Source organism: Blennius ocellaris, assembly GCF_963422515.1.
Source record: "Blennius ocellaris genome assembly, chromosome: 14".
In the NCBI taxonomy this organism is placed as follows: Eukaryota; Metazoa; Chordata; class Actinopteri; order Blenniiformes; family Blenniidae; genus Blennius; species Blennius ocellaris.
In genome coordinates, this window is record NC_137663.1 from 11224406 (window position 1) to 11237602 (window position 13197).

The following is a 13197-nucleotide window of genomic DNA, read 5'->3' on the forward strand; positions in this document are numbered from 1 at the left end:
AATAAATTTGAATAAAGTTTGTATTGTGGAAGTCATTAAAGAGGAGACAGACAGAGTTGTTGAGTCGGTTTTCTTTATCTCTGCACACACAATGACAGTCGTCCTAAAGTTTTGGGGTTATTTTGTGTCATTTAAATTTAAAGTTCTTGTTTTGTATTCAAAAAGAAAACCGTAATGGTAAAACAATTCAAATCAGTGACATGACGTATTTCTTTTGGTTACTATACTTGAATATGAAATGTTTACTCACTTCTTTGACTAGTAAATGGATTTCATTTATATAATGCTTTCCGACTGCTTGAGCAGTCCCACAGTGCTTTACATTGTTAGTCTACAGGCCCTGCTTAATGATTAGAAGAGGGTCTTCATGTCTGGGCAGGAGCTGAGGAGTGACCTTGGCAGGGTCCATCCGGATGTGTCCTGGGGAAATAAACAGACCGAGGAATGATGTTGAGGGAACGTGAAACTCACACTTCTCCGCTTTAACAAATAGGTTGTGTTCCAGGAGGCGAGAGAGGACCAGTCTCATATGCTGGATGTGAGTCTCCTGATCTGGGGAAAACACAAGAATATCGTCCAGGTACACAAAAACAAAGCAGTTGGGGAAGTCCCTAAGGACATCATTGATTAAGGCCTGAAAGGTGGCAGGCACGTTACACAGTCCAAAGGGCATAACTAGATACTCATAGTGGCCAGAGGAGGTATTGCAGGCTGTCTTCCATTCATCACCCTCACGAATGCGAACCAAATGGTAAGCATTCCTTAGGTCCAGTTTGGAAAGTTTAGAAATACCTCCAAGAGATCATGGTAGCAGGCCGGGATCTTCTCAAGGTCCGGGGAGGGCGTGACAGAGCTGGTTGCCGGGTAAATAGTGGTGAGCTGGGTGGCGTTCTTAGACGACAGACAGTTATCTTTGCACTGGGGCCCCCAGCTCCTCACACGTCCCGTCACCCAATCAATACTGGGATTGTGCTGTTGAAGCCAGGGGAGGCCCAGGACCACAGGGAATTGGGGGGACTTGGAATGACCATCGGGAAAGCTAACCTGTACTGGCTGAGAGGTCCGAGTAATCCGGGACAACAGGCGTCCATCCAGGGTGTGAGCCTCAATGGGCGAGTCGAGGGGGAATGTCTTCAATTGGAGTCTCTCAGCCAGCTGTGAGTGCATGAGGTTAGCGTCACCAATTGACCTCATGTGCATGTTTTTGGACTGTGACTGGATAAAGTTGCATGGTGAACAAGCAACCAAATTGATTCCAGATACAGATTTCAGAATCACTTTTCAAAAGTTTTCTGTTTCGGTAACAGATTTGTTATGGCTCTGCATAAGGAATAATTAGGATGTCATCAAAGACCCCAGCAATAGAGCAGAATGTTTGATGGCCAGTAGGAGCATCAGTGTCACCCAAACGATGCTCCTTAGTAACCTTGAAGCTGGTGTCAAGGCACAACTTGGTCTCCAATTGTTATGTTCCTGATTAATATAATGCAAAATACCTTGTGTTACTTCTACAAATGAGGAAAACTCACCAGGTATTTCTAGAACAGTATTCATTCCCGCCACTAGGAGTAAGGACTGGCTTTTATAACTGTAAGAAACTGGTACTTAATATCCTGGGAAATGAGGAAGTAATCCCAGTCATAGACAGGCGGGAGAGCAGACAGGTAAGTCAATGCTGATCATAATCTGCGTTCCTTCTGTATTTGCAGGTGTAACATGCATACGTCCCATATATATTATTTCTGTTTTCTATTTTCTTAAATTTTTGGTGGCATGTTTCATGTTTACAATATGTCAAATATAAGAAAATAAGGAACACGAGACGAGAACAATAGACGGGCAGGACAAAACACAAGTGATACAATACTGATCATAACCTGTTTCTGTTGAAACAGGTTTTTATGTATTTATGTATATCTTATACTCTTGTATTTATGTATTAAATTTAGTATATTTGCCCCCTTGATAAATGGTAAATTTTGAATATCAGACTTTTTTTTCTGCCTTTCCTATCGCAGGTACAGTACAAAGGCTTTCCTATGTAGTTGAAGTCTCAATGTCAGGTCTCTGCCCCTGTGTGTCTCACCTCACGTTTCCAATTAAACAATGGTCTTCTCCCTCTGTGTGCACCCATCATTGTGTTCCACCTGTGTCCAACCTCTCCCTGTGTATTTAAACCCCCTCCCTCTGTTGTCTTTGTCTGCTGGTCTTGGTAACATGTTGCTCCTCTTGTAGCCCGTGTGTCCACTGCGCTTTCGCGTGTTTCCTGGACTTCAATAAACACAGTTTTTATGGAACTCAGAGTCTGCGCTTGGGTCCATCTGCACACCACCTGCTATTTCTGACACTCAAAGCGTTATTAACCTATTCACCATGACTTTACTAATGGTCGCATCACCAAACTGAATGAAAAGTCTTTTCATATTTGTCGTAATGTAAAGATGCCTCTATAATTCCCTATAATTTCAAGAAATGCTTTATATCGTAATTATTTTGAGCCGTTTGTATCTTAAGTTTTTGTTTTGTAGTCAAATAGAGAATCTTACTGGCAAACCAGTTTTACCATGTGGCATATTACAAATGAAGTTGTTCTTGAACACGGATTTAAAGTCATTTATGCAACTAGATTTTTCACATCAGTGACGACGCCACTTCTTTCTGTACTGCACATGAATATACTATGTTTACTCATTCTATATTTTAAGCTTTTGCTCTGGTTAATCTATATTCAATATTTGTTTATATATGTGTAAACAGTCTTGACTTGCCATCGAGGAAGTTGCAGCCGCAGCTCAGACGTCTGTCCATTGTCTGAGTCAATGCTGATCATGATTTGTGTTCCTTCTGAATTTGCAGGTAAAGTGCACACGTGCTATATATAATATTTTTGTTACACTTTACTTACATTTTTGGTGCCATGTTTAATGTTTACAATATGTCAAATATAAGAAAATAAGGAATGCAATGATGCTAATTGGGGGCTGTCAGCCAGTCGTAAAAGTATCCTTGTCTAATAGTTCTCATGCATATTCATTCAACCCGAACCCATCGACATGTGTTTTGTGGACTTGGAGAAAGCCTATGGCCTCAGTGTGAAGCGGTTGGGTTGCATATCAGCGCCACCAAATCTGAGTTCATGGTCTTCTCACAAAAAAGGATGGCATGGCCACTCCAGGTAGGGGGGTGGACCTTCCGCAGGTGGAGGAATTCAAGTATCTCTGGGTCTTATTCACGAGTGATGAGAGGAGGGATCGTGAAATGAGACACAGATATCTTATTATGTTCCAGTTTTCCTTTCTACAGAAAACCAATGTTATTTGTTATTTTTTATTTAATGTCTCTTAACATCATAAAGTGCCCGTTCATGAAAAGGAAAGCACTTTCAAAGTCTGGTGATGTATGAAAGTCAATTTTGATTGTTTGTAATGACAAAACATTTGAAGAAATGTTTTGTATTAACGAAATTATTTTTGAATAGTTTGTATTCAAAGATTTTGTTTTGTATTTTTTTTAAATCTTAACGCCAAAACAGTTTTACTATGTGACAAGAATTTTTCTGATTAATATAATGTAAAAGGTCTTGTGCTACAAATCTCACCAGGTATTTTTAGAACGATATTCATTCTCGCCACTAGGAATCAGTAGTGGCTTTTATAACAGTAAGAAACTGGTTCATGGGAAATGAGGAAGTCAGCCCAGTCAAAGAAGGTGCGATAGCAGACAGGTGAGTCAATGCTGATCATAATCTGCGTTTCTTCTATTACACTTATCTTTAATTTTGGTACCATGTTTCATGTTTACAATATGTCAAATATGAGAAAATAAGGAATGCTGAGATTTAATAGGGGCCTGTCAGCCAGTTGTAAAAGTAACCTTGCCTCATTGAGTTAAGTAGTTAGAAAGATAGAAAGGTACATATAAGCCGCCATGACAGTTGCAGCTGTGTTGATTATTTTGTGTTTAGTAATGTATAACATGGAGTATTGTGTAGGCTGCATATTGTGTGTTTTGTTGTTGATGTATGTAGTACTACACCAGTAACTACAGTTTGGAAAACAAGGAAAGAAACCCAGTCATAGATTGGCAGGACAGCAGATGAGTCAGTCAAATGTCAGTCATAAAGTTACTGATATTTGGATAGACACTGTCATTATTGTGCGCGGGTAACAATGACATAGTCAAAGTAAGTGACATATTTGCCTTTATGCACTTTTTAAAAACATCATATTTGCTTTATTGATGTCACGTCAGCACATTAAACACTCATTGACGAGCTGTGTTCACTTCTTCCCGCTAATCTGTAACCTGATAATAGACTTATAAAAGCAACTTTGGCTTGAATTCTGCTGAGTTTGTTGAATTCCCTGCTGATACCAAGAGAATGACAGTCATCTGCTGCATGAATTGTGTTCAAACGGATGAAGACAGTAAAGCACAGCAACCTGTCAGACACTATGCAGGACTATGAAGACGCCACAGCATTCCTGGGTCATTGGGGACGCTTCCAGCAACAGGTTTTCTTCCTGATTTGTGTCAGCATCTTGACCAATGGACTGGGAGTTTTTTTCATCGTCTTTGCGGCGGACACTCCGGCTCACCACTGCCTGATTCCTGATGTAAACTTGACCGTTGATTGGTACAGAGCCGTCATCCCAATAGAGGTTTGTGATTCTACTGCAGCTGCTGTTTTGGCTCATTGTGATTAGCAGACATAACGTAGGAAAACCAAAACAAGACATACAATCTGATCTTATACTGCACAAGTTAATTTCATTTTGATGATTGACGTCACATGTTTCACAAGCACTGTTATACATTGGTTATTCATTAGTATAATGACAGAGTTCATTAAAGATTTGTTCAAGCAAGTATTGAGCGTTCATCCATTAATTACCATTACATTAACTTACATACTGTGTAATTTTTACTTAAAGTTATAAGACTTAAGACTTACTGGTCTCTCTGTGCATTCATGTTATTTATCTATTGATTTATTCATCAATTTATTTATTGTGATTTATTTGTAATGGCCCTTAGCCCCCTTGATCAATGATATATTGTGAATATCAGGCCTTATTGAAAAACAAAAAAAGATTGAAAAAAATCATGCTTTCCACTCTCATAGTGCAGGCACTGTATGAATGTTTTCCTCTACATTTCAAGCCTCAAAGCTTTATTAATCTATTCACCATGACTTGACTAATAGTCACATCTACCTGAATACATGTAAAGCCTTGATCGTAGTTGTGGTAACACAAGAATTTTTCCAGAAACTAATAGTCTAAGGAAATGAGGACATTTGAAATGAAGACATTCTAATTTTTTGATGTTAGAATTGTTAATGGTAGAGAAATTACTTCTGATAGAATCTGTGATTGAATGATGCAGAAATCAAAATGATCATGTTGCAAAACTCCACCTCCATACAAAGATCAATCTGCTCCATACTGTGATGAGTATATATTTGTGTAGATAAATGTTATGTAAGGACACAGTTGTTCATGTTTTACTCTTGGACGCTCACCATAGGATCAAAGGTTTTTCCTTATATAGTACAAGAATCAGTTCTGTAATAAAAAAATTATACATAGGACACTGAAGTTTTTGCTGTTGTGGTGGTGGAAGGGAAACAGGAGCTGAGCAGATGCAGCAGATACAGGCTGGATGTGGTCAGAAATCTCTCTGCTCAGGGTTTCCTTCCTGGCAGGGATGTCAACCTCACTGATCTGGAGCAGGAGAGCTGTGTGGACGGCTGGAGCTACAGCAAGGACATCTACCAGTCCACCCTGGTCTCTGAGGTCTGTGTCTTTGTCCTTCTGTACCTGGAGGCTTTTTTCAATTCAATTTAAATCACTTGGCCAGGATTTGTAGCTCAACATTGCCCAATGACACAGACATTGTCTCCTTGTGGTTCATTTGTTAAAGTGTTGAATTGATCATGTGTGGATGTTTCAGTTTGACTTGGTTTGCAGTGAGCAGTGGAAAAAGCCTTTCACATCCACTGTTTTATTCTTGGGCGTTTTAACTGGAAGCTTCATTTCAGGAACCATTTCAGACAGGTAAAGTTAAAGCAACTTGTATGTTTTTATTGCTTTTTATATGTGAACTTATGAGGTTTATCTTTGTCATTCACCTTCTTGTACTAGATTTGGAAGAAAGCCTGTCTTATTCGTGACCATGGGAGTTCAAGCCATTTTCACTTTGGTTGCAATCTTTTCGCCTTCCTGGGTAGTCTTCGTCATCCTCTTTTTCTTCAGTGGTTTAGGACAAATTTCCAATTATGTATCTGCTTTTGTGTTAGGTAAATGTGCACATTTTACATTTCACATGCTGCAATTAAGATTTTCTAAACTGTTATTGAGGGAATATTTTTCTTTCTGTGTGCAGGCACTGAGATCCTCACTGGAAAAGTGCGGGTCCTCTTATCCTTGGGTATAACTCTGAGCTTTGCTGTTGGCTACATGTTTTTGCCTCTCTTCGCTTACTTCTTTAGGGACTGGACATCTCTCATGTTGGCTTTGTCATTACCTGGCTTTCTGTACCTGCCCTTGTGGTGGTAAGTGTATTCAATGATGATAACTTAAGCTGAACATAATAAGTAGATGAGACAACTAATTTATATTATATGAGACATGTTTTTTGAACTTGAAGAATGTGTTATTAATACCATTTATTTAATTGAATACTGTGAGAGAGGGTATACCTGGATCCTCCATAAGGCCAACAATCACCATGCTCAGTAAATGCCAGTAAATAACCTGATTGTATACTGGTCAATCTGTAAATTTTAACAAACATAATCACTGGTAGCATGTTGTGTTTAGGTGATGTATATGTAACTTGGCAATGATGGATCTAAAAAGAGGGACATTATAGTAACATTTATCCTGCGAATCAATCTGCTCTCTGGCAATCACTTAAAAGATTGAATTTTCCCATAACCACCCCTCACTTGACTCATGTATTCATTTTGACTTGTCAGACACAATAGCCACAATTATTCAATCTATGTTCACCTTTTTGTGCTTGAATGACCGTTCGTACTCTGGGCTCTGTTTGAGGCAGGTTCATCCCAGAGTCTCCTCGCTGGCTGCTCTCTCAGGGGAGAGCAGATGAGGCAGAGGCCATATTGAGAAAGGCTGCCAAGAAGAACAAAGTCGAAGCTCCACAAACTATCTTTGACGGTGTACATGTAAGTTGCCTTCGACTGAAATCATGCAGATCCTGTCAGTAAAAGTGTGTCAAACATGAACATCAGCTCCAGATCACACACAACGTGAAAAAATCAGCCATTTATTTTGTGAAGGTCCTGCTCATTATAATAAAGCATGGTTAGGTTTATGCCAGTCACACCTTATGGCAAGTTAGAATCACCATTAAGAATAAAATGAAAGTATTTGGACTGTTGGGGGAAATTGGAGAAAATCACACAGGATCAAGATGTAAACTGTACACAGAAAGCTCACCAAGCATTATCCATACATAAACATAGTAATGATGCATCTGTCAGGCAGAGGATTTATTCTTTATTCCAATCCTCATAAGCAGCCAATTTAACAAAAAGTTCACATTTTGCTTCACTTTATGCATCTTCTTTTTGTCCTCTTAAAAAGCACAACACAAAAAACAGGCCTTTTCACAGCGTTTGGGATTTGGAACCAGATTCAACAGAAGGAACAGGAATCGGTTCCTCACATTTAGAACTAGTTTTATCACAGTGTCACAACTTAAACTGTAAGACAACAACAAAAATCACTATTAATGAATAACTTAAAGGGACACTTTCAATAGTGCAATGCCTATATTCCTATCTGGCAGACAGCGGGTCGATGCTGCATTTGGAAATACTTGTGAAAAATCACTTGGGATACTCGACTGAGTTCATTAGCACAATATTTAGTACGGTGGCAACATTGTCAGGACCCTGGCTTTTGTTATCTGTTCAACACTTATTAAAGACCAATCAATTGTGTAGCATCCTGCTAACATGGCTTTCCTCAGATTTGCACACATTACTGAAACAAAAACAACTTCTAACTCAGGCAATATAGTTGCAGGATGATGACGCACCATCTAAAGAACATTATAACGTCTCCACCCTTGTGAGGAATGCAGGACTCCGAAACACAACTCTGCTCCTTTGCCTGTTGTGGTGAGTATCCATTCAGACCAGCTGACACAAATGTACAATAAGCTGTAATTGCAGTGGGATGCAAATGAAGGACTAGTGACTACACTCCCAGTAAAACCAGACTTGATTACCATACCGCTTTAAATTTTTCCAGGTTCACTATGAGTACCGGCTACGCTGGACTGTCCCTCAACACATCCCAGCTTCATACTGACCCATACATCAGCTGCTTCATCTCAGCGGCTGTAGAGGTTCCAGCATACATTAGCAACTGGTTGGCTCTGCAATATCTGCCTCGCCGATTGGCTGTAATTTGTATATTGGTGCTTGGAGGAGCGTCTCTTTATGGAATTCAACTGGTTCCTCAAGGTAAACCAAAAACAACAAGAGCATCAATCATTTTCTGACATCCGCCAAAGGTTTAAGAGAAAAACGAAACAAAAGAAAAGATTCCAGCTCACCTACTTTATCCAACTGAGGTGAGCTGGAGCTGGCTAGTCTATGCAGAATAAACCATCAGAGACTGTTTTTTTTTTTTTTTTATCTCTCAAAGGTTTTCATTGTGTTGTATTATGTCTGCAAAAGATATCATAAAATCATTAGCATATATTTGTCTGTCCGTTTGTCTGTTAGTCAGATTATGTCAAAACTATTGCACAGATTTTGATGGAAGATTCCATTAAATTTAGAGGTGATCTGGAAACATTTATTTTTGATGGACATCAGAAATCACTGATTGTTCTTGTTTATTTGTATGTTGTTATGGCATACCTATTAGGTACTAATCAGTACTCATGGGAAAGGCCATCATCAATTATGTTGCTTTCGCCTTTTCTTGAATACAGACACACATTGACATTTTGACATTTTATGGGTGGATTTGTCAACATTTACAGTTTAACAAATAAATCAGTTTTTTACTAATTCCCTCCACCAAAGAGGTTATAAAACTGCCCGTGTTTTGTTGCCTCTCTCTATCTGTTAATAAGATATCTAAGAAACTAATCAGTGGATCATTTTGGTGGTGATCTGGATCAAATCACGGATCCTAGATCCTAACACTGCCCTTACCCATGGCAGAGGTCAGAAATCTCTGACTGTTCTTGTTAGTAATTGTGGGGCACCACCGGGAAAACCAAAATTATACTAATTACCAAACTATAAGTCTCAGTTGGAAGAATTTAATGAGGTTCATATTTCTTTACAAAATATAGCTAATACTCAAATAAAACAGAAGGTGTGAGGTCCAAGTACATACTGCTACAACCAGAAAATGTCACAACCACCACACAACTAATGCAGGACCCATTTTGTGTTTTATAGGTTTTTATTGATTGTTATCTCTGCCAAGGAGTGTTTATCATGTCCACCAAGGGCATACATTTTTTGGCGTATATTTGTTTGTCTGTACGTCAGTTGGGAGAGTCCATAAAATGTTGGAGGTGATCCAGAAACATTTTTTTCCAAAGTCCAGATCAACCTTTGGTGGACATTTGTTTGTTTGCCCGTCAACCTGTTCACAAGATTTTGCAAAAACTAATGAGTGGATCTTCATGAAAATTGGTACACATGTGCATTTTGATCAAAAGGAGAACCCATACGATTTTGGTGTGATCTGGATCAAAAATAATTGTTAAAATCAAAAAATTTGCCTCTGGCAATGTATCATCTTGTTTTTCTTTTTTCAATTTTATGAAAGAAAATCATGGGATCACCAAAAGTAAGCAGCGCTTGTAAGCACACAGTGAAACCTGAAATTGGAGTGCTAATAGATGCAGTGCAGCTCACCCAACGGCGAGACCATTGTGTAAGGAAGAAGTCTGGCTTCCTTGATTTGACAATGTGTTGGATCGTTATGTAGAGCCCACAGCGGGTGATCGGTCAGAATCAATCAAGAGTCCCTCGATGGATGATGTTTTATTGACACTCAACCGTAGGATGGCGTGTGTCTCATTACAGGAGTTACGGGAGAATGACGTAGTTGCGTGTGTGGATAGGCATGGGTATGTGTGTGTGTGTGGTTCTGCAACAGGGAAAAAGAAATGAAAACAGTTAGCAGAATGTCTGATATAACTGTGACCGTTGCAGTAATCTATAAACATGGCCGAAACTGGCATAAACAACGAACATGACTGCTCTGTGAGCCTTAACAGTTTCTAAACCTGAAAATGGGGAAAGATGAACCATTTCCAATACAATAGCTCCCCCTACTGGTAACACAGATAACTACAGCCAGCTGTGCCGGGAGGTCACGTGACAACAAGTGGACATGCGGGAGGTCCGTGCACCATAGCCAATCAGCTAGACTGACCGCCGATATCACCGCGACGGGCTACAAACTACAAACAGAGGGCCTGTAACGGACAGCCGACGAGGCAAACCCGAAGGAAAACATCCGAATGGCAACATACAAACTTTACAGAAAGGAAAATCACTGCACGAGACCTAGCTCGGCAGGAAAAGCCCGAGCTAATACGTAGCAATGCTAAGCAGATGAAAAACACTACTAATTCAGCCTAAACAATGATTCTAACAACCAACAGCTACTCATCCTTACTTGTAAGACGCACACAAAAACACCGCACAGTCGTAATGCCGTATCACGTCCGTCTCACGTCCGCACAGACGACGTACACCACGGCTAAACAGTCTCGGACTGAATGCTATCCGGGTATGGCAAGCCTGAGCCAACTTGTGATTGGCTGAGAGTCCAGGTGAAGTGAGGCGTCTTCCGAAGGGGAGAGAGAGAGTCACAGAAAGTGTCTTATACTTAGCGGCCACAAGGGGGCCTTTTTTACACATTGCGTGATCGTGGTTATGCATGAATGCGCACACGGAGGCAGGGTTACAGGGAGAAAGACTGAGAGGGGGATCGTGTGGATTAAAAGAACCGGTTCTTTGGTGGTGCTCATTTAAAAACTGGCCCTGGCACCGGCCCTGAACTCACTCCTGGTTGTTTCAGGAGGAAAAGCCCTATGATTGGCTGCAAACCTGACCTTTCTCGGGCCTCACTTTTCTTTTCTTTTTTTTATCTCTCTTTGTCATTAGGCTTTGAAAAAGGGATCTTGGCCACACTTTCTTAGTGTCAGAAACATGTGTTCATGGCCCCAACATATAGACACAAGTTTCTATGGTTTGGAAGAGCCTACTGTGTATCCTAATGTGTTAATTTAATATACTCAAAGAAAAATGTTGTTACAATATTTTAATGAAAACCCTTAAGTTAAACAACTGGTACACTTGCAGTTCAACATTAAATCACTGCACCATTGACAGTAGACTTTTAGTTTGTTGGTTTTTGTTTTTTTTGTTTGCCCCTATACAGCAACGTGCTTCAAATGCACTTGACCACAACTGATTTTAAGACCAGCAGGTCCATGTGGTGTAGTACAGTAAATGAACAAGGCAAGTATTAAACATAGCACTGTGTTCCTGTGTTTGTGTTCTCTCACTAGATTTTTCAGATCTGTCTAATGCTCTGGAAATGGTGGGTAAATTTGGTATCACCACTGGTACGTCCCTGATGTTTGTGTACACCGCTGAGCTTTACCCAACAGCACTCAGGAACACGGCGACTGGGACGTGTACGGCCGTGTCTCGAGTTGGAAGCTGTATTGCACCATTTATACTAGAGCTGAGTGAGTACACTGAACTGAACTGAAGCATCAACAACAGCAACATGTTCTGCCAATCCATGATTTTTTGAACTTTATGCAATGTTTCAAGCCTTTCTCTCATTCTATTTTTCTCCACTGCCTTGTGCAGGCGTATACTCTAAGCACCTGCCTCAGATTGTACTGGGGACTCTTTGCTTCCTGTCTGTCTTTGCCAGTATATTCCTACCGGAGAGTTTTGGCCAGCCTCTTCCTCAGACTATTCAGCAGATGCAGAAAAGAGAAAGGTGAGATGCTTAAGCAGACCCTTGATGTGTTTTATTCATGCAGCATTCATGCATATGGAAACTCTCTTCACTTAATCACAAGAAACAAGTGAAGAACCTTTAAAATCTGCAGAGGAATCATTGAATCTATACATATAGAGATAACAGTCTTTTGTTGCAAACTGAATAAGTTAGTGAAGGATAATTTTTCACTTAAACTGAGAAGTAACAGGGTTTTTAATTGCACAATGCATCATTATGAAATACTGTCTTTAATGTTAATGCACTAATGCCATGTTGAGTGATGTCACACAAACATCTGGAGTCATCTCACTTCCCATTAACGCACCATCTTTGGCCGATAATCCACATGAGGCGGCATTTTAAGAACCTGAAAACTGGTTTATTTTAGCACGCATCCTATAGTGGGTAAATTCTAAAGCTTGTTTTGGAGAGCGGTCGTCTACCAATTGGAAGGTTGTAGGTTTGATTCACATCTCTACCTGCTTACATACCCAATTCAGCTTTATTTATAGAGCACCAAATACAACACAGTCATCTTGAGGTGCTGTTAAACAGCCCAAACTGTAAGCTTTCGTAAATAGAAACGTTTTGAGTCTCGCCTTAAAAGTAGAGACTGTTTCAGACTCTTTAACTGAAACTGGGATCTGGTTCCATGTAAGAGGAGCCTGAGAGCTGAAGGCTCTGCCTCCCATTCTACTTTTAGAAAACCTAGGAACCTCCAGTAATGTTTCCAGCATCCAGCATGTCCAGCAGGTTTCTAATTTTGGAAATATTAGGTAGGTGAACAAAAAAGCAGTCCTGCAGATTGGTTTAATATGTGAATTAAAGGATAAATATTGGTCAAAAATAACTCCCAGGTTCCTCACAGTGGTACTGGAGGTCAAAGTAATACCATCCAGTGTGACTACATCTTTAGATCATTTGTGTCTCAGATGTTTTGGGCCAAATATAATAATGTCAGTTTTATCTGAGCTCAGGAGCAGGAAAATGCGGGTCATCCAAACGTTAATATCTTCAAGACAAGCTTGTAGTTTAGAAAGTTGGTTATTATTATCAGGTTTCATAGATAAATAGATTTGTGTGCCCTCTGCATAACAATAGAAGTTAATGGAGTGATTTTTAATAATATTCCCGACAGGAAACATGTCCTTGGGCAAGACAC

At 39.9% G+C, this 13197-nt stretch overlaps 1 protein-coding gene across 1 annotated transcript; it reads left to right on the forward strand.

The window, feature by feature from the left end:
• Positions 1-4388: 4388 nt before the first annotated feature.
• Positions 4389-12036, forward strand: LOC308139910 (organic cation/carnitine transporter 2-like; the record flags this gene model as incomplete). The annotated part of the gene is made up of 10 exons (XM_080509507.1): positions 4389-4661; positions 5616-5798; positions 5956-6059; positions 6147-6301; positions 6388-6556; positions 7066-7192; positions 8052-8152; positions 8286-8500; positions 11587-11769; positions 11897-12036. The coding sequence occupies exons 1-10, from the start codon at positions 4419-4421 to the stop codon at positions 12034-12036; spliced, it is 1620 nt and encodes a 539-aa protein (XP_080365633.1). The 5' UTR covers positions 4389-4418.
• Between the last annotated feature and the right edge of the window lie 1161 nt (positions 12037-13197).